Source organism: Aquarana catesbeiana, linkage group LG06 (assembly GCF_042186555.1).
Source record: "Aquarana catesbeiana isolate 2022-GZ linkage group LG06, ASM4218655v1, whole genome shotgun sequence".
In the NCBI taxonomy this organism is placed as follows: Eukaryota; Metazoa; Chordata; class Amphibia; order Anura; family Ranidae; genus Aquarana; species Aquarana catesbeiana.
The window spans coordinates 72,854,061-72,877,357 of NC_133329.1; the positions used below are offsets into that span (position 1 = coordinate 72,854,061).

At 46.5% G+C, this 23,297-nt stretch overlaps 2 protein-coding genes across 2 annotated transcripts in view; both read left to right on the forward strand.

Moving 5' to 3' along the window:
• LOC141147985 (uncharacterized) overlaps positions 1-23,297 on the forward strand; it is a 691,676-nt gene that overhangs the window by 571,205 nt on the left and 97,174 nt on the right. The window lies entirely within an intron of this gene.
• LOC141147361 (signal-regulatory protein beta-1-like) overlaps positions 1-23,297 on the forward strand; it is a 94,179-nt gene that overhangs the window by 61,505 nt on the left and 9,377 nt on the right. The window contains exon 5 of the mRNA XM_073634599.1: positions 10,283-10,390. Coding sequence (XP_073490700.1) covers positions 10,283-10,390 — 108 coding nt within the window. The remainder of the gene's footprint in view (positions 1-10,282; positions 10,391-23,297) is intronic.

Here is a 23,297-nt window from a genome sequence, read left to right on the forward strand (position 1 = left end):
CTCCAGAAAGAAAAGATGTGGACATATTATCTGGAGGCGATGGCCCCTAATGGGTTAAATATCGAATGTAGCCTTCAACCTTTTTTGGAGAAATAAATTCATCAATTTCTCCATCTCTCTTGATTTATTTCAATGCTCTATAACTCTCTATGGGGGGTCTTTCTAGTGTTTATTTTATGGTGTAAAATCCTTGTGGTTTGTGTTTATTTCTATTTTTATTTTTATTATTTTTCTGCTTGATTTCTGGGTATGTATATATGCCTACTCCCACCTTCACCAAAATACCTCTCTAACTGCCGTGCAGCATGTGTGAAGTGCAGTTTTCTGCACAATAGATTGCAGCCTTTTCATATATAGCCATTTGCGAGACATTGCTCTGCTGAAATGTCTGTGATGAGTGGTAACCGTGTGCGACATCTGGTGGTCAATTGATTTAACTACACCTTCCATTAATGTGCCTATTTAATCTTTGCTCACGGATCCCCTCCCTGCTCTGAGGAAACCAGCGGTGATTGGCTGGTGAAACGCGTCAGCACGTGACGTCAGCACGTCACCTCGGAGCCGCGAGTCCATGGTGCTTTTGAATGGATGATCGGGATAAACAGCTGACGGCCGGCTACCATCTCTTTTCTGAAGGCGCCAACAGAGCGGGACATCTGCTATCTAACGGGAAATGTAAATGCAGTCTGGTTTGCCATCCATATCATCTGGGGTAGAGCGTACGACTTCATGAGCTGCCGGTCTATTTGGTGAGAGAAGTATCACTCCAACCTATAAGTTTATACAGTCTGTGTCGGTCTTGCTCCCCCTACTGCTTTCCACAAACACCACTGCTTTGTTTGCATACCCTGAGCTTCAATTATCTTCAGTAGCTGCTGCCGACCAATTCAGCTGCAATACCCTCAATATGGGATCTGTTCCCGGACTGCCACTAGTTCCTATGTGATGTCAAAATATCCCCTTACTTTCTACTGTCATCCATTCACCCACCCATACTCCCATACAACCATACCTTCCTTTTTGGACTGATTTGGGGTTTCCCTTATACGATATTGGCCAACCTAGTAGTAATTGCTGCTGTGATTGGTGTATGTATGGGGTATGTTTGGCCGCGGCTCCGGTGTTTTTAATGATTTTAATTTGGTCATTTGACAATTTCCCTATATTGCCCATCTTTTTGTAAATTATTGTGTGGTGCTTTTGTAGTTTAATAAACATAGTGTTTTTCTGGCAGATTGTGTTTGGAATTTTTGCCTTCTTTTGGGGGAATTTCTTTTTCCTTGTGTTTTTGTATGCGTTTTTAAGGCAATCCAAACTGCATCCACCTAATTCTTTGGATGAATATCTGAGCCTACTATTTATTTATTTTCTGTATCTTTATCTGTGGTTGATCCAGGCAACCCCCCCTCCTTTTTTCATAGGACTTCCTCTTCAGGGATTCATTTCCCATTCCTAGCCTTTGTGATCCCCCCACCACACATTACTTGTTATTTGTGTAATCACATTTAATTACTTTATATTTAGCTATACTGGGCTTTTTATAGGGTATTTCTCATCTGACCTATTTCTCGCATAGATGGCTTATATGATCAATCATGATCTTGATTTTGAGATCAATACTGCTTTTGATGTTGGTGTGGAGAATTGTGAAACAGAGAGAGAACCAATTAGAAAACTTTTTAAACACCATAAAAAACTCGTAATTAAATTCCTCAATCGTAAATGGGATATTTCCTCATTGAAATCCCACATTTCCAAACAGATTATCCCCAGGGGTTTACGTGAGAGAGTTATACCGGCAGAGCATCTGCATACCCCGAGATTTTTATCTGCCTGGAAGACTGAGTGTCTGAATAGAGGTTTATCGTTACTAAAACTTATAGTTGATGAGGAAGAAGCCCAACTGGAGGAGATACGTGTGGAACTTGATGCAAGTGCCAAATCACTAGAACCCTTTAAACTAGACCCTGAATTCGATAAAAACAATGAGTATATAAAAAAAGAGATTGAAAGGATCCAAAAAAGTTTAAAACACAGCAAACAAGAAAAATTTAGACAGAACCTAGCTGACTGGGAAAGTGGGGATATTTTTGACCCCACAATTCAGAAAAGAAGTAGATCACTTTCCAGAAACAGCAGACAGCGACAACGTCAGTCCAAAACTAGAAATAGCTCCTCATCTGATAGTGAGCCTGATAGGGATACCTCTCAAAAAACCGTCTCTTTTTTAGAAGAACTAGAGGGGAAGGTGCCCCTAGAGATCCCGAAGCGAAAAATAGACAAAAAGCAAGACAACGAAGGAGACAAAGGAAAAATAGAAGGAAAAGGAAAGGAAAGGGACAGTGCACAGAGCCGAACGAGTGGGAGATTGAGAAACCAGAGGAGACGCTGAACATCCCTAACGGTGCTCCAATGGACCTTAATGTTGTAAACCTCTCTGAGTTCCAACTCACTGAGGTTCACATTAATCTACTTAAAAAGGGCCTCTCTTTCTCCCCAACGTCATCCATGAATGAGTTCGAAGTTTATAAGGATGTTAGTCTATTTCTGAGGAAGGTCCTTTTCAAACTATGGCATACTAAACGACATAATGATCCCCTTACCTCGGAGTCCTCCCTTAATGAGGAAGATAAGGAGGCTATTGAATGCCTAGTATCCTTGTTGGATGAGAACTTTGAAGGTGATCTGGATGAAAATCTATGCCATTTTTTGAGAAGACCTCCTGATCTAAAAATTAGATCCACCAAAATGCCCCCGCTGTCTAAGCATAAGTGGTTGCAGCTTTTTCTGGATCAAGTTAAATTAGATCTGATGAAAATCAATTGGAAATGGGTCGGTCCTAACAACCTTACAAATAGTGAAAGAAAAGCCTTATCTGATTTGCAAAACGCACCAAATTTGGTGATTAAGAAGAGCGATAAGGGGGGAAATGTGGTACTTTTAAGTGAGAAATTGTATGAGGATGAGTCACTAAGACTTCTTGGTGACACCACTACCTATAAAAAACTCACAAGTTCCCCCTTTCCTGCTCTTGTTGAGGCACTAAATGGTAAACTCAAACTGGGAATGGAAGCGGGCCTTTTGACAAAAAAGGAATTCCTCTTTCTTAGGGTGGATGAAATGAATATCCCTACCTTCTACATAATTCCCAAACTTCATAAATCCCTCACTCGTCCCCCCGGTAGGCCAATTGTTTCAGCTATAAAGGGTCCCCTAGAAAAAACCGGCAAATACATTGATTCTCTGATTAAACATATGGTAAACCTGCTTCCTTCCTTTGTTCGTGACAGCAGAGATGTTCTTGTTAAATTACGACATTTCGTTATGCCCCCAGATGCCCTTTTAGTGGGTATAGATGTGGAGAGCCTGTATACGTCAATACCACATCATTGTGGTATTGAGGCTACTATGTTCTTCTTGGATCTTCATTACCCTCAACAGGGTGCCCAAAATGAATTCATTGGGGAACTTCTTGAATTCATGCTTAGTAACAATTTCTTCCAATTCCTTGGTCACTACTACCAGCAGATCAGAGGCACGAGTATGGGGGCACCTTGGGCTCCCTCATATGCATGCCTCCACCTGGGACTCTGGGAGGAGATGATGGTCTATCAGTCCTCTCTGTACCTCAGCCACTCCCTCCTGTGGCTGAGGTACATTGATGACGTTTTGATGGTGTGGACTGGTTCAGTCAAACAACTTGAGGACTTTATGTCTGAACTCAATAGTAATAATCAAAATATACGCCTGACCTATTCATACCATCATGAGACGCTCCCCTTCCTTGATCTTTCCATACGGAGGTCTGGAAATGAAATTGTTACTAGTACCTTTAGAAAGAAAACAGCAGCTAACACCCTGCTGTCTGCTCAAAGTCACCACCCCAAACCATTAATTAATGGAATACCCACAGGACAGTTCCTAAGGATCAGACGGAACTGTTCTGTGGAGGAGGAGTTCCATGAAGAGGCGTCTGAGATGTACCAAAGATTTAGACAAAGAGGGTACTCACATAGGTCACTTAAGAAAGCTAAGAAAAAGGCTACCCTTAAAAATCGGGATGAACTCCTTTCAACTTCCACCAATTCCTTTCATACTGAAAACAAAGATCAAAATGGAAATACTGAACAGAATTTCCCGAGGATCATTACTAAATATGGGTCCCAATGGAAAATGGTCCAGGGAGTTCTACAAAAACATTGGCATATTTTGAAATCTGCCCCCATGATCTCTGAACTTGTGAGCCCAAGACCCCTCTTGACAGCTAAAAGATCTAATAATCTTGGTGACCTCTTGGTCCATTCTGAATACACCCGGACCACTCAGAAAAATTGGTTAAGTGACTCAAAAATTTCCCCAGGCATGTATAAATGTGGACATTGCAATATTTGCAAGTATGTCCACCAGACAAATGTGTTCCCGAACCCCCGCGGAGGAGCTGACTTTAAGATCAAACAGTTTATAAACTGCTCCACTACTCGAGTAGTTTATACACTTGTTTGCCCATGCAATAAAATTTATGTGGGGAAAACTAAAAGAGCTCTAAGGGTAAGGATTCGCGAACACGTTACTGGTATTAAAAAACTAAATGATGAACGCCCCATATCACAACATTTTGCTCAATTCCATAATCGTGATCCACGGGGCCTAATGGTAAAAGGGATTTATAGGTTAAATTTACCTACTAGACGTGGCGACTTCGATACCATTCTCCTCCAGAAAGAAAAGATGTGGACATATTATCTGGAGGCGATGGCCCCTAATGGGTTAAATATCGAATGTAGCCTTCAACCTTTTTTGGAGAAATAAATTCATCAATTTCTCCATCTCTCTTGATTTATTTCAATGCTCTATAACTCTCTATGGGGGGTCTTTCTAGTGTTTATTTTATGGTGTAAAATCCTTGTGGTTTGTGTTTATTTCTATTTTTATTTTTATTATTTTTCTGCTTGATTTCTGGGTATGTATATATGCCTACTCCCACCTTCACCAAAATACCTCTCTAACTGCCGTGCAGCATGTGTGAAGTGCAGTTTTCTGCACAATAGATTGCAGCCTTTTCATATATAGCCATTTGCGAGACATTGCTCTGCTGAAATGTCTGTGATGAGTGGTAACCGTGTGCGACATCTGGTGGTCAATTGATTTAACTACACCTTCCATTAATGTGCCTATTTAATCTTTGCTCACGGATCCCCTCCCTGCTCTGAGGAAACCAGCGGTGATTGGCTGGTGAAACGCGTCAGCACGTGACGTCAGCACGTCACCTCGGAGCCGCGAGTCCATGGTGCTTTTGAATGGATGATCGGGATAAACAGCTGACGGCCGGCTACCATCTCTTTTCTGAAGGCGCCAACAGAGCGGGACATCTGCTATCTAACGGGAAATGTAAATGCAGTCTGGTTTGCCATCCATATCATCTGGGGTAGAGCGTACGACTTCATGAGCTGCCGGTCTATTTGGTGAGAGAAGTATCACTCCAACCTATAAGTTTATACAGTCTGTGTCGGTCTTGCTCCCCCTACTGCTTTCCACAAACACCACTGCTTTGTTTGCATACCCTGAGCTTCAATTATCTTCAGTAGCTGCTGCCGACCAATTCAGCTGCAATACCCTCAATATGGGATCTGTTCCCGGACTGCCACTAGTTCCTATGTGATGTCAAAATATCCCCTTACTTTCTACTGTCATCCATTCACCCACCCATACTCCCATACAACCATACCTTCCTTTTTGGACTGATTTGGGGTTTCCCTTATACGATATTGGCCAACCTAGTAGTAATTGCTGCTGTGATTGGTGTATGTATGGGGTATGTTTGGCCGCGGCTCCGGTGTTTTTAATGATAACGTTATCAATTTTAATTTGGTCATTTGACAATTTCCCTATATTGCCCATCTTTTTGTAAATTATTGTGTGGTGCTTTTGTAGTTTAATAAACATAGTGTTTTTCTGGCAGATTGTGTTTGGAATTTTTGCCTTCTTTTGGGGGAATTTCTTTTTCCTTGTGTTTTTGTATACCATGTTTGGGAACAGGCAATAGCACTACATCTGGTGTTATGTAGCTGCATGTGCTGTTTTTAAACCTTAGCAAGTGACTCGGTCAGCAATATAGGTGAACTTTACTTTATATTACAAAGGGCTGGTAACTGATAAACACGCAATATGATGATGGATTATTTATAATTTCCTTCATGCCCTCCCCCCTTTAAAGTCCAACTCCATGAAAATAGAAATGATTTCCGTGCAGTGGGGCTGCCCCTGCATTGCAATGGTTAAATGGTAGTTTAGCTAGTTTAGGGGAAGGTAAAAGTAGTTTTACTTACCTGATCCTCCGCTCACGCTGTAAACGGCTCCCCCCTATGTCTAGAAGAGAATTGTTCCTTGCCATCCAAGGCTATGGTCTCTGCATCAGTCTTGATGGTGTCAGAGCCATCCAACTACTGGAGCATGGGGGTGAAGAGGCTACAAGGATCAGTCTAGCACAATGGAGGGGCCTGCAAGAGCAGAGGATCAGGTAAAAAGAAATCAGTTTCTTTGAGATGGGAGGCATGACTGTCTGCAGAGGGGCTAATTAGTAAAACCTAAAGTAAATGTAAAATACAACTGCCTTATAGCACTCAGCTTTCATCTCCTTCCCTGTATTAGACTAGCAATAGATGGAAGCTGACTGGTTATTTTGGCAACTCCTAAGCATCGTACACACGATCAGATTTTCAGACGACCGAACGTCTGTTTTTTGTGGAATGTCTCATGTGGAAAGTGAAGAGGTTACTCACCATACGAAAATTCTCGTACGACAGAATACAACTTCAGAAGTGATGTAATGTGTTGAATAGTTTTGTATATATTCTTTCATTTCTGAGCAGGGGCGTTGCTAGGTGGCAAAAAGACCAGGGGCTTGAGCCCGGCACCGGGGGGGATGATGGGGTGGCGGGCGGTGGGGTTGTATGGAGGGGGGGTGTTACCTACCTGACACACACTGACCTACCTGACCCACACTGACCTACCTGGCTAACATACACTGACCTACCTGACACGCACTGACTGCTGATCTAATGGGTCACCAGCAGTCAGCACCCCCTCTACATTAGCTCAGAGTCCCCTTACATCAGCACCCCCCTTAGAGATCTCTATTAGATCAGTGACCCCTCCCCCCATCAGTGTCCCCTGCCCCTTAAGACCCCCATTAGACTGCTTTACCGAGAGCCATTTAGAGTCAGGAAGTGTGGAAGCCGGAGTTTGGGGGTTGAGCGAAGCTGCTCTTCTGTAGTGCCATTTTCCTGCCATTGTCGGCAAGACACATTTGAACTGGTACACTCACTCACAGGGCCGCTGTTGGGAATCATGGGGCCTCCACCCCCTGAGGGGGGGGGGGAAGAGGTGGGGGAAGGGAGGTGAGAAAGGGGAGGTGAGAGAGGAGGTAAGGGGGGTGAGTGAAAGGGGGGAGGAGGCAGGAGAGAGAGGGGGTGGCTGACACAGAGGCGGGGGGGTGCTGACAGAAAGGGGGGTGCTGACAAAGGGGGGTGTTGACAGAGGGGGAGTGCACTGCTGACAGAGAGGGGGTGCTGACTTTGGGGGTGGGCTGACAGAGGGGGGTGCACTGCTGACAGAGAGGGGGTGGTGACAGAGGGGGTGCTGACAGAGGGAGGGTGCTGACAGAGGGGGGGGGGTGCTGACAGAGAGGGTGTGGGCTGACAGAGAGGGTGTGGGCTGACAGGGGGGGTGCTGAGAGAGAGGGGGGATGCTGAGAGAGAGGGGGGACGCTGAGAGAGAGGGGGGATGCTGAGAGAGAGGGAGGACGCTGAGAGAGAGGGGGGACGCTGAGAGAGAGGGGGGACGCTGAGAGAGAGGGGGGACTCAGAGAGAGGGTGTGGGCTGACAGAGAGGGAGGTGCTGACAGAGAGGGTGTGGGCTGACAGGGAGGGTGTGAGCTGACAGAGAGGGGGTGCTGAGAGAGAGGGGGGACGCTGAGAGAGAGGGGGGACTCAGAGAGAGGGTGTGGGCTGACAGAGAGGGAGGTGCTGACAGAGAGGGTGTGGGCTGACAGGGAGGGTGTGAGCTGACAGAGAGGGGGTGCTGAGAGAGAGGGGGGACGCTGATAGAGAGGGCGTGGGCTGACAGAGAGGGGGGTGCTGACAGGGTGTGGGCTGATGGGGGGGTGCTGAGAGAGGGGGGATGCTGAGAGAGAGGGGAGCGCTGATAGAGAGGGTGTGGGCTGACAGAGAGGGGGGTGCACTGCTGACAGAGAGGGGGTACTGACAGAGGGGGTGCTGACAGAGGGAGGGTGCTGACAGAGAGGGAGGGTGCTGACAGAGGGGGGGGTGCTGACAGAGAGGGTGTGGGCTGACAGAGAGGGTGTGGGCTGACGGGGGGGTGCTGAGAGAGAGGGGGGATGCTGAGAGAGAGGGGGGACGCTGAGAGAGAGGGTGTGGGCTGACAGAGAGGGGGGTGATGACAGAGAGGGGGTGATGCTGACGGAGGGGGTGTGAGCTGACGGAGGGGGGGTGCTGAGAGAGAGGGGGGATGCTGAGAGAGAGGGGGGATGCTGAGAGAGAGGGGGGATGCTGAGAGAGAGGGTGTGGGCTGACAGAGAGGGGGGTGCTGACAGAGAGGGGGATGCTGACAGAGAGGGGGTGGTGCTGACAGAGAGGGGGTGGTGCTGACAGAGGGGGGGTTGGTGCTGACAGGGGGGGCTGATAGAGGGGGGTGTGGGCTGACAGAGGGGGGGTGGGCTGACAGAGGGGGGGTGGGCTGACAGTGAGGGGGGTGCTTACAGAGGGGGGTGGGCTGACAGAGGGGGGTGCTGACACAGAGGGGGGGTGCTGACAGAGGAGGGGTGCACTGACAGAGAGGGGGGCAGTGACAGAAAGGGGTGGGCTTACACAAAGGGGCGGGATGACAGAGGGGTGGGCTTACAGAGAGTGGCACGCTGACAGACTAGTGGAAGGGCAGATAACAGAAAGACCTCAGTCAGAAGGAGACACAGCGTGCGCCAGGCAGGGAGGCGGGGCTCCGGGCGGCCGCGATCACCCACAGTCCAGCCCCTCCCCGCCTCCGTCAGGAGTAGACACAGCGCGCGCCAGGCAGGGAGGCGGGGCTCCGGGCGGCCGCGATCACCCACAGTCAAGCCCCTACCCGCCTCCACATGTGACCAGTCAGCACCTCCACCGGGCCGATCACAGACACTTATGTCTTCCGCCTGCACAGCCAATCAGGGAGCGCCAGGCTGTATGTAATATAACACTGATGGCGGCGCGCACGGGAATCGGAATGCGCCGCTCTAGATCTTGCAGCTGGGGCCACTGCGCTTAGACACTCGGGGCTATTGGCCCCACATTTGGGGCTCAAGCCTCAATAGCCCCCCCTTAAGGATGCCTATGTTTCTGAGGATGCGTAGTCTTGCTCTTACGAAAACCGTACTGATGAAACGAAAATCAGACGTTGTGTTCACATCCGACAAAAATGTTATAGTCTGCACATCCAGCTTTTGTTGTACGAAAAATCTGAATCAGCTGTCGAAAGCTCCGTACTAACAATATAAAATCAGCAGATCGTTCGTTGGCCGAAATTTTGCTTCCGATCTTCATATTGTCTGTACGGGCCTTAAAGCAAAGTTCCACCCAAAAATAGAACTTCCGCTTTAAGTGTAGGTGACCCCCTGACATGCCACATTTGGCATGTCATTTTTTTGGGGGGGGGGGGGTGTGGATACCCTGTTTTTAGAGGCATCCAGCTATGGAAGGAAGTTCACCTCTCCCCCCTTCTGGGACACGTCACAGGTCCCAGAAGATTGCCCGGCCATTCACAGCGTGCAGCGCAGCTCGCACATGCGCAGTGCGTGCCTGATAAGAAAAACAAACAACACAGGGAATAGAACTACACTAATACCTAGTTAAATAAATAAAAACAGAAGACACAGTTTTTGACAATTCCTCTATTAAAAATAAAAAACAATGGCCCCTAGTGTAGATCCATCCTCAGTCACAACACCCGCCACCGAGCCGAAAAAGGAAAAAAAAGGCTCCACTCGCGCCAAAGGCTCCCGCCGTCTGCCTGCTCCACCGTGTGACAGTTAATGAGCCCATAAAGGATGTTACAAGGAGGCAGAAGAACACAGAAAGAAACAAATTCATGAAAAATAGATGACAGGGCCATTAAGTATTGGATGTGCATGGATTATTTTTAAAGAATAAGGAAATCATTTAGTATAACTTTAAGAATGGACACCCAACTATGTTAGATATAAACAGTTGTGTTTATGTTTTCTTCTACTTTTTAGATCTGACAGCAAAATATAAAACCTTTGTTCCAATTGTCGCTGCAGTGCTGATCTCAGTACTAGGAACTGTCACCTTCTATGTGTTATGCATGAAAAAAAAGAAAAAGAGTAAGTATCTGGAAACGTTTCAATACTTTAACCACTTCAGCCCCAGAAGATTTGGCTGTTCAATGACCAGGCCATTTTTTGCGATACTGCACTGTGTTGCTTTAACTGACAATTGCGCGGGCGTGCGACACGGTACCCTAACAATACTTGTGTGCTTTTTTTTCTACAAATAGAGCTTTCTTTTGGTGGTAATTGATCGCCTCTGCGGTTTTTAAATTTTTTGTGCTATAAACAAAAGAAGAGCGACAATTTTGAAAAAAACACAATGGGGGTTATTTACTAAAGGCAAATCCACTTTGCACTACAAGTGCACTTGAAATTGCACTGAAAGTGCACTTGGAAGTGCAGTCGCTGTAGATCTGAGGGGGACATGCAAGGAAAATAAAAAACAGCATTTTAGCTTGCACATGATTGGATAATAAAATCAGCACAGCTTCCCCTCATTTCAGATCTACCCCTTAGATTTACAGTGATTTGTCTTTCGTAAATAACCCCCAATATCTTTTACTTTTTGCTATAATAAATATCACCAATTTTTGATCAAAAAAACAATTTTTTTTTCTCAGTTTAGGCCGATATATATTCTTCTACATATTTTTGGTAAAAAAAATTGCAATAAGTGTATATTGATTGGTTTGCGCAAAAGTTATCGTGTCTATAGCGACATAAGGTAACGTCATTTCACCCAGCCGTGCCATTCTGCCGCAGTAGAACTGTGGTGGCTGGTCAGCAAGCGGTTAACCCCTTCATGATGGAGAGTAAAAAAGATCCTAATTCCTGAAAAATTATACAGTCCAGGTAAATTATACAGTGGTACATTGGATTACAGGCATTATTTGTTCCAGAAGCATGTTTGTAATCCAAAGCACTCGTATATCAAAGCGAGTTTCTCCATAGGAATCAATGGAAACTCAGATAATTCATTCCAGTGTCACTGCTAGTGTATGCAGTACCGCATGTGGCCAAAGGTGGGGGGGCTGGAGACACTCGGAGAGAACCACTCGGAAACGCTCTGAGACACTCGGAGCTGCTTGGAGACGCTCGGGAATGGAGTATTTCTGAATGGTCTCTGAGAGTCTCCGAGAATCACCGGCGCCCCCCGCACTTCTGGCCACATGCGGTACTGCACACCCCAGAGGCCTGAATCCTGCTCATCTTGCGAGACAACGATCGCACATCGAGTCAGAATTTAAACGCTCGTAAACCACGTTACTCGCAATCCGAGGTTTTACTGTACCTTGTTTTTTTTCAGGACAAATTGGGCTTTCATTTGTTGGTAAATGGTAATCACCCAAAATAGTTTAAAAGAACAACTCAACTTAAAAAAAAAATAGCTGTATATTTCTTGCTATTACCATAACTTACCACCAAAGAAAACCCAAAATAAATTCCTGCTCCTGGCGATTGCAGAGATACCATATATTTGTATGTTATTTGTACCCATAGTAGGGCCCAGGAACAGTATTGCACATTTTTTTATCCTACCCAATATACATTAAAACTAATACTAATTTAAAATATGCTTTATTTTAATCCTACCTAAAATACACAAACTCCCAACCATTGACTCTGACCTTGACCCTAAGTCTAAAACTGACACTGATTTAGCGATTTTTGTATTATTATTATTATTTAATTTTTTTTTACACACACTTTTGTTTGTTTACAATTTCCTCCTCTAACTCCACTACAATGTATCTTTTTCTCCAGAGGGGACAACACACATAGGAGCGGGTTGCACAATGACTGTTCACTGTAATAGGCAATCAATGGCTATCACAGTGATTGGGAATCGGACCTCCCAGTTCCCAGTCATAACTAAGAGACCTGAATCTCTCGGTGAGAGTCCGGTCTCTGTGCTGGGAGTGTGCTGTGCAGCGCACTCCCAGCACAAATACAAGTACACATATATGCGGCCCCATGGAGGAAGACCCACTTCAGTAAGTCCCACCCAACTTCTGTAAGTATGTAGTGCTTGAAAACAGCGCTAGTGGCACTCAAATGTTAATAATATATAAAGTAAATCATATAAGTGAATATAATAAACAGTGAACACAAATGTGGATCAATAATACTAAGATCAATAAAGACACTCTATTTCTGATTAATCTGTAGAAGAAGACCCACTTCAGTAAGGCCCACACAACTTCTGTAATGCCGCGTACACGCGATCGGAAATTCGGCCAGCAAAAGACAGATGATAGCTTTTGGTCGGAAAATGCGACTGTGTGTATGCTCCCGACTGTGTGGACTGTGTGGAACTCCCGCCAGCAAAATATCGAGAGCAGGTGTTCAATTTTTTAGTCGGAAAAAGTTCCTAGCTGAAAATGCGATCGTCTGTACAAATTCCGATGCGCAAAAGGACCTTGAAATGCTTCTTACGAAGCCACTCCTTCATTGCCCGGGCGGTGTGTTTGGGATCATTGTCATGCTGAAAGACCCAGCCACATTTCATCTTCAATGCCCTTGCTGATGGGAGGAGGTTTGCACTCAAAATCTCACGATACATGGCCCCATTCATTCTTTCATGTACACGGATCAGTCGTCCTGTTCCCTTTGCAGAGAAACAGCCCCAAAGCATGATGTTGCCACCCCCATGCTTCACAGTAGGTATGGTGTTCTTTGGTTGCAATTCAGCATTCTCTCTCCTCCAAACACAACGAGTTGTGTTTTTACTAAACAGTTCTACTTTGGTTTAATCTGACCATATGACATTCTCCCAATCCTCTTCTGGATCATCCAAATGTTCTCTAGCAAACCTCAGACGGGCCCGGACATGTACTGGCTTAAGCAGGGGGACACGTCTGGCACTGCAGGATCTGAGTCCCTGGTGGCGTAGTGTGTTACTGATGGTAGCCTTTGTTACGTTGGTCCCAGCTCTCTGCAGGTCATTCACTAGGTCCCCCCGTGTGGTTCTGGGATTTTTGTTCACCGTTCTTGTGATCATTTTGACCCCACAGGGTGAGATCTTGCGTGGAGCCCCAGATCGAGGGAGATTATCAGTGGTCTTGTATGTCTTCAGTTTTCTAATTATTGCTCCCACAGTTGATTTCTTCACACCAGGCTGCTTGCCTATTGCAGATTCAATCTTCCCAGCCTGGTGCAGGTCTACAATTTTATTTCTGGTTTCCTTCGACAGCTCTTTTGTCTTCACCATAGTGGAGTTTGCAGTGTGACTGTTTGAGGTTGTGGACAGGTGTCTTTTATACTAACAAGTTCAAACAGGTGCCATTAATACAGGTAATGTGTGGAGGACAGAGGAGCCTCTTAAAGAAGAAGATACGGGTCTGTGAGAGCCAGAAATCTTGCTTGTTTGTAGGTGACCAAATACTTATTTTCCACCATAATTTGCAAATAAATTCTTTCAAAAATCAGACAATGTGATTGTCTGGATTTGTTTCCACATTTTGCCTCTCATAGTTGAGGTATACCTATGATGACAATTACAGACCTCTCTCATCTTTTTAAGTAGGAGAACTTGCACAATTGGTGGCTGACTAAATACTTTTTTGCTCCACTGTATGTCCAGTATGTAAAAATTTCACTCTGCTTCCGCAAACACATTGTGCCATACAATCTGGTCAAACATTAACAGTTAGCTAAACCTGGCCAAACACTAATACATTTTTTTCCTTCAGGCTGTTGGCAAAATAAAAGATATCAGATAGCTCCATCCACATAAACAGCATGGGCAGATGAATCCCCCTTCCAGACTATTGTATTCTGACAGCCACTAGCACTAGCTGTTAGAGTACCCAAACAGAGCCTGCAGCTAATTGGCTGACAAGTTTTGGCCTGGCTTCTTAAACAAAAGTTGATTAAGTAATTGACAGGGCCACCCACTGTTGGAATTTTTGACCAATTCCCCTGAATGGACCAAAATTTTAACAGTGTATGACCAGCTTTAGGATAAGCACTCAGAAGATGGAGATCAAGAAGTACACATGGACCATTGGGCATAGATCATTGGCCACATAAAGCCATTCAGCCTGAGCACTAAAATATCTACATTAATCCAGGTCTGGCTGTAACTATGTGGTACCAAGCCACAAAAGAAAACTCCACCCGCCTCTCTCATCACTAATTTAAAGGCAATTCCTCTAATGTGAAGAATAGTAATTTCTTTTATAGCATATAGAGGTTCCAAACTTATGTAGCGGGACACATTTTTGACGTATAATGTAATTGTGACGGGAGGGCCTGTGGAACTCAGAATACATCTTATGTCTAAGTCACCCTGTGCCATCCTGGCACAGGGTGAGTGAGAAAATATATCTTGGACTACTTAAAATGGGACAGTAATATTTGTCCACAATATCTCCCAGGATGTATGTAAAGACTATTATTGGTTTGGTTGATTCTGAACTCAACCTGTTAATTGAGTGAGCTGATCACATTAGCCTCCAGGACTGGCTAGGAGACGAACTGTTGATGAATAGGCTGAGGAGGGGGGAGATTGTTGTTTGTATTGTTAATTGTAATTAGCTCCAGCTATTGTGTTTATACTACTGTGTGGAGCTCGGTGCCCACAAGTCTGTCATCTGGTCTGGGTAAATTTTGTAGTAAATTAGCTCATGGTAATCAGGTTAGCTTTGAGTCAGCTTGCTGTATAAATGTGTGTGAGATCTCAAATACAGAGTTAGTCCTGATGTACTCCAAGACTGGTGTTGTCTAGTTCTTGGGGGTTCCTATAGCCAGATCCATTGGACTCGTGTTCCAGAACTTAGGAAGCGGTATACTGACGGAAGCACTCAAGCGGAGTGTGGGACGTTCCGTGACATTGGTGGCAAGCAGCGGGAAAGCTTCCTGCAGTCTGGGAAATCTAAACCTCCACCTGGATCCAAGATCAGGATAGCAGACTTCAGTCACCCCAGCGGAGATATGGACCTGGCATCAGAGTTCCCGGGGCTGCTGCGGATCATCCTTTCAACATACACCAGGATTGTGTCTGAGGATGAATACCTGGAGCTTAGGCAGCAAATTCGGGTGGAGCTCTGGACTGGAGCCCTCCAGCTCGCTGGTATAAAACAGGGCAAGTGCTTTCCAAACCAAGAGCAACGGGCCAGTGACCAACAGGCATTGCGAATGGCATTCCTGGGAGAGCGGCCCCAGGAGCAATGGGTGACTGAGTTGGACAGGCTGGTCCAGCAGGGGATAGAGCTGGACAATCGTTATCGGGCTCTGCAATGGCACTCAGAGGAGGGATATTTAGGGGAGACAACAGAATGCTCTCCGGAGGGATATGACTTTGGAGGCCCTGGATTGCTATGGGAGAGCCTTACAGATTGTTTTATGTTTGGCGATGAAGGGGAGCCTGACCTTGAGGACCTGCGAGAATATAGAGAGGCTATGCTCGGTCTTGCAGGGGTCTCAGAGCTCAAACCTGATCTGGACCATTTGCTAAGGAAGGAACAGCATCTGGAAAGGGCATACAGGAAACTGCTAGAACACGTTCAGCAGCATGCCAGAGAATCGGCAGTGGAAAATCTGAAGATTGCCGTCCCCAAACCTGAAGTGCCGACAACAGGGCAGAGCTCTGCTAACCTCTGTCCAGCACTGATAACATCTTCTGGGTTCCATGGACAGGAGATGGTGAACCTCTATCCCCAGACACCAGTTATAGAGATAGGGGATTTAATAGACTTTTCTGCTGAGGAAGAACAACCTGATGAGCCTCCTGCAGAAGAGCTGGTATTGGGGCCAAACTTCACTGTGCTCTGCCCAGCACCAACAGCAGTATCTGTGGAGTTACAACAAACTTCTCCAGCTGAAGATCTGGCAACCGGACAGAGGGTCCAAGACCTCTGCCCCACGCCTGTGGCAGTTTCGGAGGCCCAGGGTGAGAAGGTGGCAATCACTTCCCAGCAGCAGATACAGGGGGAGAAGGGAGAGGAGGTGGGTGTTGTCCCTCCCCAACAGTTGGTCAGGGTGGAGGAAGCGGCCTTCCCTCCCCAGCAAAGATCAGTGCACCTGGGAGACAGTACCAGAGACATGTCATCCAAGCAACCAGATGAGGGAATGGAAAAGGAAGCAGCCGGCTCACCTCCCCAATGGCAGCTACACAGTTTGGAAGTGGAGGAAGCCAGCCTCCTGCCCCAACGGTTAGCTGGAGCGGAGGATGTGGAGTCCCCATCAGAAGTGCTGGCAACAGGGCAGAGTGTTACCAACCTCTGCCCAGCACCGGCAACAACTACAGAGTTCCAGGGAGGCGTGGCAGTCGGCCTCCCTCCCCAACAGTTAGCTGGAACAGATGGTGTGGGGTTTCCAGCAGAAGGGCTGGCAACAGGGCCGAGGACTGCTGGACTCTGCCCTCAACTAACAGAGGATGGATTTCCTGTGAAGGTGGATGGGACTTCAGTCTCCACCTGTATACCCCAGGGATGCTGGGCAGTTGGCTCAGAGCCCCAACAGCATGACAGAGTGAGCCCAGACACCCTGTCTTCTCTCCAACAGTAGAAAGGACTCCAGGGAGAAGGGCCAGTCCAGGCCTCTCCCCAGCGGCAGATATGTTCTCTGAGAGAGGCAGAGGTTGGCTGGGTGAGTAATGCTTTGTTTGGAACAATTTATTTGGGGTACTGTGTGGGTACAGGCATTACAGGACTGGAGCTACTTACTAACTTCGGAGTCAACCCGTCTGGGGTCTCCTCCTATGTTAGTCTTCTGCGGAAAGGGGAGAGATGTGACGGGAGGGCCCGCGGAACTCAGAATACATCTTATGTCTAAGTCACCCTGTGCCATCCTGGCACAGGGTGAGTGAGAAAATATATCTTGGACTACTTAAAATGGGACAGTAATATTTGTCCACAATATCTCCCAGGATGTATGTAGAGACTATTATTGGTTTGGTTGATTCTGAACTCAACCTGTTAATTGAGTGAGCTGATCACATTAGCCTCCAGGACTGGCTAGGAGACGAACTGTTGATGAATAGGCTGAGGAGGGGGGAGATTGTTGTTTGTATTGTTAATTGTAATTAGCTCCAGCTATTGTGTTTATACTACTGTGTGGAGCTCGGTGCCCACAAGTCTGTCATCTGGTCTGGGTAAATTTTGTAGTAAATTAGCTCATGGTAATTAGGTTAGCTTTGAGTCAGCTTGCTGTATAAATGTGTGTGAGATCTCAAATAAAGAGTTAGTCCTGATGTACTCCAAGACTGGTGTTGTCTAGTTCTTGGGGGTTCCTATAGCCAGATCCATTGGACTCGTGTTCCAGAACTTAGGAAGCGGTATACTGACGGAAGCACTCAAGCAGAGTGTGGGACGTTCCGTGACAGTAATGTTATGTTATATCTTATCATCTGGCGCCATCTAGCGGCCAAAATATAAAAGGACAGCATCTTTAATTCTTTTATTGTATTCAAGTTGACATGGAAGTGTTTTGTTTGTTTATATCTGGACATTACCTTGACCTACCCACAATGCACATTAACTCCCATCAACCTCAGGGAACAGAACTGCATTGTGGGAAGATTATAAAAAGGCTGGGAGCGGCCATCTTAGGTCTCTTGGACACGCATGGCCAGCCTGGGAGGATCTGTGTGAGGTCTCCAGCACAGCGCGGTCTACCTCCACGGAACAGCGATCTGAGCAGCAGTACTGTGACATCCCAGAGAGTTGGACTGACGGTGAGGCAAGACTGGGAAGGAGCCAGAGCAGCCCGTCGTAGTCATCTGGGAGTTCCGGAGTGTTTCAGTGTGTGAAGCGGAGCATCGCATCAGAACGCAGTCTTCTGACAACACTGTCCTGGTTGGGTGAGAGGGCTGTTGCCCAAAAGTTCCTTGATATACTTATATACATCCGTTTACACAAGACAGAGTTGCTGGGACCCATAGTCCCACACACAGAGTCAAGAGGATTTAGTATTGAGTCCCTGGTATCAAAGTCATAGTCATAGTGCGGCTGCACCAGAACGTTGCTTTCATATTTCAGTCTACTTTGATCAGGAGTCATTAACACTTGGTTTACAAATCTACTTTGTTTTTGCTAGCAGAAGAAAAGAAGAACAAAGAAGGACTGTTTAGTAAAATACAAGGCCTTGTGTCCCTTTACTATATTGGGGTAGTGTGATACTAAATGAGGGAGCTCTCTGATTGTTGTACTAAACTTTATCACGTTAGTCTTTGATTGAGTATAGTAATAAAGCGCGCAGGAAATAGGATAGTGCTCATAGTGAGACAAATTCACTCTGACGGTTATCCTATTTACTTTGCTACACCACTCATATATTATTTCAGACATTCTTATACCTGTGTTGTATCTGTGTAATGTAAAGTTTAGTTGACTGTCAGACTATGTTGGTCTGACAGTACAACCATTGTAGTGTTTTTTAAAACATTTACAGTAAATAAGGTTAATTTTCAAGTACAACTGTGTGAGTGTTGTTTTTCTCTTCATCACCAGCCAAGAGGAGGGTAAGGTAACTACAGACAGGTATATTATATTGAGTATTGTGAACTTGCCTTTATGATTTGGTTTTGACTGCACACTAATACACCACAGCTGTGTCAGGGGGATTGAGATAAATCAGCAGCTCCTTCGGGGGTCAGTGCTACACGTGGGGGCTCATCCGGGATCCTGTGACTCTGCAATCAACCCCTCCCAGATGCCCCAGAAGGCACTGGGATGCACCCTGTTACTGTGGTCTAGTGGTGCGAAGCTGAAGGCGCACGCTCAGAAGCGAGCATGGCAATTGAACTCCCTGGGGAAGGATGGGAGGAGAAACGGGTGAAAGAAGTGGTGCAGGTACTATCCCCAGAGAGGAAGGCCTGGGTGATAGCTGTGAGGCCAGATCATGGGACCTCCCGCACTTATGCCTTACTGGAATGGAGGAAGGGTGTTCCTGAAAATGTCCAAGGTAACAGTGTGAAATGGTCTGACAGAACCAAATTCTGTCTGACGCACCCAGAGAGGCCAGGTGAGAACCCTACCAAATCCACACAAGTGAAATCGGTCAAGGCAAAAGTTCCCTCCCAGACACGTTTGACCACAATACCAGAGCTTTTTACAGCCTTAGGGAACTTTGTGGCAAAATGTCAGAAGGGCAATCTCACATATCTTGGAAATGCATACCAGAAACTCAGCATTTTCTCTGGAAGACAGCCTGTACCTCTAGAGGAAGGCAACTTTGAAGAATGGTTGGAGCAAACCACCCAGGCCCTGGATGAATGGGATGTGCCAGAGGCGCACAAGAAACAGAGGATCGCACAGAGCTTGAGGGGACCTGCTTCGGAAGCCATCCGGAACTTAAAGCTCAGCAAGCGAGATTGCGTGGCTCAAGACTACTTAGACATCTTACAGGATGTGTTTGGATGGACGTAGAAGGTTTCTGACCTGATCTACCAGCTGGAGCACACTTATCAAAGTGAGGGAGAGAAGCTATCGGAGTATATAAGGCGTTTGGACAGGATCATACACCAGATCTTGTTGAAAAAGGGACTAGACCCTCAGGTTGTGGATGAAGTCTGAGCCAAGCAAGTCTTGAGGGGAGCACAGCCATTAGACCCCATAATGCTCCAGTTAAGAACCCGTCAAGATGGTGGCATCCTGAAGTACCCGGACCTGATCCGAATTGTGCGGGATGAGAAGAAGCCATCCTGGAGAAGAAGAAAGAAAAAATCCAAAGGCCAAAATCAGTCGTTGGAGTTAGGACGGCTAGTGCAACTAATGGCGACCCTCAGATCGAACTTCTTCAGACACAGGTGGCACAGTTAATGGAGATGATGGCCCTGTTGACCGCCAATCACGTCACTCCAATGGATGGAGGAGTTCAAGCACCCAAAGAACTGTTAAGCCCCATAGTTGTGGAAAAGCACAAATCCTGTTTGAATTGTGGAGGAGTTGGACATTACAGGTGGGTATGCATAAAAGCCTAAAAGCAGATACAAAACTCCAACGGCTGACGGAAAACTTCAGAGGGCCCCAGTGAGGGAGTCAACTGGGCGCCCTACTGCAATAGCCAACTCCAAACCGACCTGTACACCCCATACCCCTACAATCACAGCTAGACCAAAACGGAAGAAAAAGAACCCAGGGAAGCAAGGTGTGAAGGTACAAGCCACTCAACGGGGTAAACGTGCTAAAGCAAATGGATTTCCTCCCAAGCTAGTGGGACCTATCCCCGATTGTCCCAATTCAGATAGAGGGCATATACATGAAAGCCCTGCTGGACACTGGAGCTCAAGTAACTCTACTATACAAAGACTTTTATGAGAAATATCTCAAACATCTCCCCTTGAAGAAGCTGGAAGAGCTGGAGATATGGGGTTTAGGAACACAGAACTTCTCCCATGATGGATATATACCCATCAAGCTTACCTTTGATCCACTTGTGGCAGGGAAGGCTGAAACTTTCAACACTTTGGCAGTGGTATGTCCTCGCCCTCCAGGGGCTGACAGAAGTTCCCTTATTATTGAGACCAACACTGACTTGGTAAGAAGACTTCTGACTCCACTTGTCCAGGAAAAAGAACATCCCAATCAAGGGAGTGCACCCCATGCTAACACAGGTGTACCAGAATCTTGTACAGGAACAGAAGGCCCCCCCAGAAGGAGTGGGAAAAGTCTGGCGCCTAGACAAGAGTGAAAAGCTGGTACAACCGGGTGAGGTAGTCTGCCTAAAAGCCTCTATAAAGTTAAGTTGAAGACAGCCTGGTCCGTTAGTCATTCTTGAAATGGACAGACAGAAAGAAGACAGAGACCTGGAAGTTGTCCCTGAGGTGTTGTCAACTAAAGCGCTGAAGAGAAGTAAAGGACAATTCTCGGTCAGTATTCGCAACACAACAGCCTTGCCTGTAATGGTACCTGCCAGAGTACTGCTGAGGCAAGTCAGTCCAGCAACCCCAGTCTCACCGTGTGGCATCATGGTAGAACAGGATGGAGACATTCCCCTGGAAGAGTTCTACCCAAAGAACACACCTCTTACCCCAGCCTGGATGGAGAGAGTGAAGAATCAGCCCCTGAGATGGAGGGCTGCTTTCTCAAGAAGTGAGTAAATGTGGGGCTTGCAAAGAGTGGAGAACACAAAATCCGCTTGGAGGAAGGTAAACCCTTCCGAGAGAGGGTAAGGCGGATCCCGTTGGGGGATCTGGAAGACGTACAGGAGCAGCTAGCTGAGCTGAAAAGGACAGGGGATTATTCAAGAGTTCTGGAGTCCATATGCCTCTCCCATAGTGGTCGTAAGGAAAAAGAAAGGTTCTTTGCGACTATGCATTGACTACCGGACACTAAATCGGAGGACCATCCCAGATCAGTACACCACACCTCGGATAGAGGATGCCCTACAGAGTTTAACAGGAGCAAAGTGGTTCAGTGTGCTAGATCTCAAGAGTGGGTACTATCAGATCCCCATGTGCCCTGAAGACAGGGAGAAGACCGCTTTTATCACCCCTGTAGGATTTTTCGAATTTAATCGAATGCATCAAGGTCTGTCTGGAGCCCCGGCAACCTTCCAGCGACTAATGGAGAAAACAGTGGGTGATATGAACCTGATCGATGTGTTGGTCTATTTAGACGATGTCATAGTGTTTGGCAGAACACTGGAGGAACACGAAGAGCGGCTGGAGAAGGTCTCGAAGAGATTACATGACGAAGGCCTGAAGCTCTCCTTGCAGAAGTGTCACTTTTACCAACCCTCAGTGAACTACTTGGGTCACATCGTATCTGCTGAAGGAGTGGCAACAGACCCACAGAAATTGGAGGCCTTTACCTCCTGGCCTAGACCAACTAACGTGACTGAACTTAGATCCTTTCTAGGATTCTGTTCTTATTACAGGCAGTTTGTGGAAGGGTTTGCTAAGATAGCCCACCCACTCACTGAGCTGTTGAAGAATCAAGACAGAACTGGCTCAGATTCAGAAGGTTTGGGGAAGCCAAAGGAAGGCCACAGAAAGAAGAAGGAGTCCATCCAAGAAGAATGGACTACACAGTGTGAAGAAGCTTTCAGACAGTTGAAATGGAGCCTTACCACTGCTCCGGTTCTAGCTTATGCAGACCCTTCTAAGTCCTATGAATTGCATGTGGATGCCAGCCGAGATGTGCTGGGTGGAGTACTTTACCAGAAACATGATGGACAACAAAGGCCCATAGCCTACGTGAGCAGAGTCTAGTCCCCACTGAGCGGAACTATCCCACTCACAAGTTGGAATTCCTGGCCTTAAAATGGGCTGTGGTAGATAAACTTAAGGACTACCTGTATGGTGCAGAGTTCATTGTTAAGACAGATAATAACCCACTTACTTACCTACTTACCACAGCAAAGTTGGATGCCACCGGCCATAGGTGGTTGGCTGCACTCTCAGCGTTCACATTCAGTTTGAAGTATAGACCAGGAATAGGAAATAGAGATGCTGATGCATTATCAAGACGACCTTACTGTTCCCAAGGTCAAGAAGAAGAATGGACTCAGCTCACCCCAAGAAGGAGTGAGGGCTCTCTGTGATGGAGCACAACAGCAAACTAAAGGTGGGGCTAGAGCGGAAGATGTTGGAGTGTCTGCCGCCGGAGTGCCTAAGTGTTACTGTAATGTCACCCAGATTGCAGAAGAAGGTTTACCAAAGCAGTCCAGGAGGGATCTTAGGTTGGATCAACAACAATACCCACTTTGTAGTCTGGCGCTGAAAGCTTTGCAGAGCAAACACCCTGACTTGTTCCTCAAAAGTACTGAAAATTAAACTCGGGTTCTACACAAAGAGTGGGATCGGCTACAGCTCAAACAGGGGGTGGTCTACCGAAGGGGCCCCTCTGAAGATGGTGAAGAAAAGTGGCAACTGTTATTAGCGGAGAAGCACCGAGAGAAGGTACTTATTGCTCTACATGACCACCACGGCCATTTGGGAGCAGAAAGGACTTTTCAGCTGGTGAAAGACAGATTCTACTGGCCTTATATGAGAACTGAAGTAGAGGGCTATTGT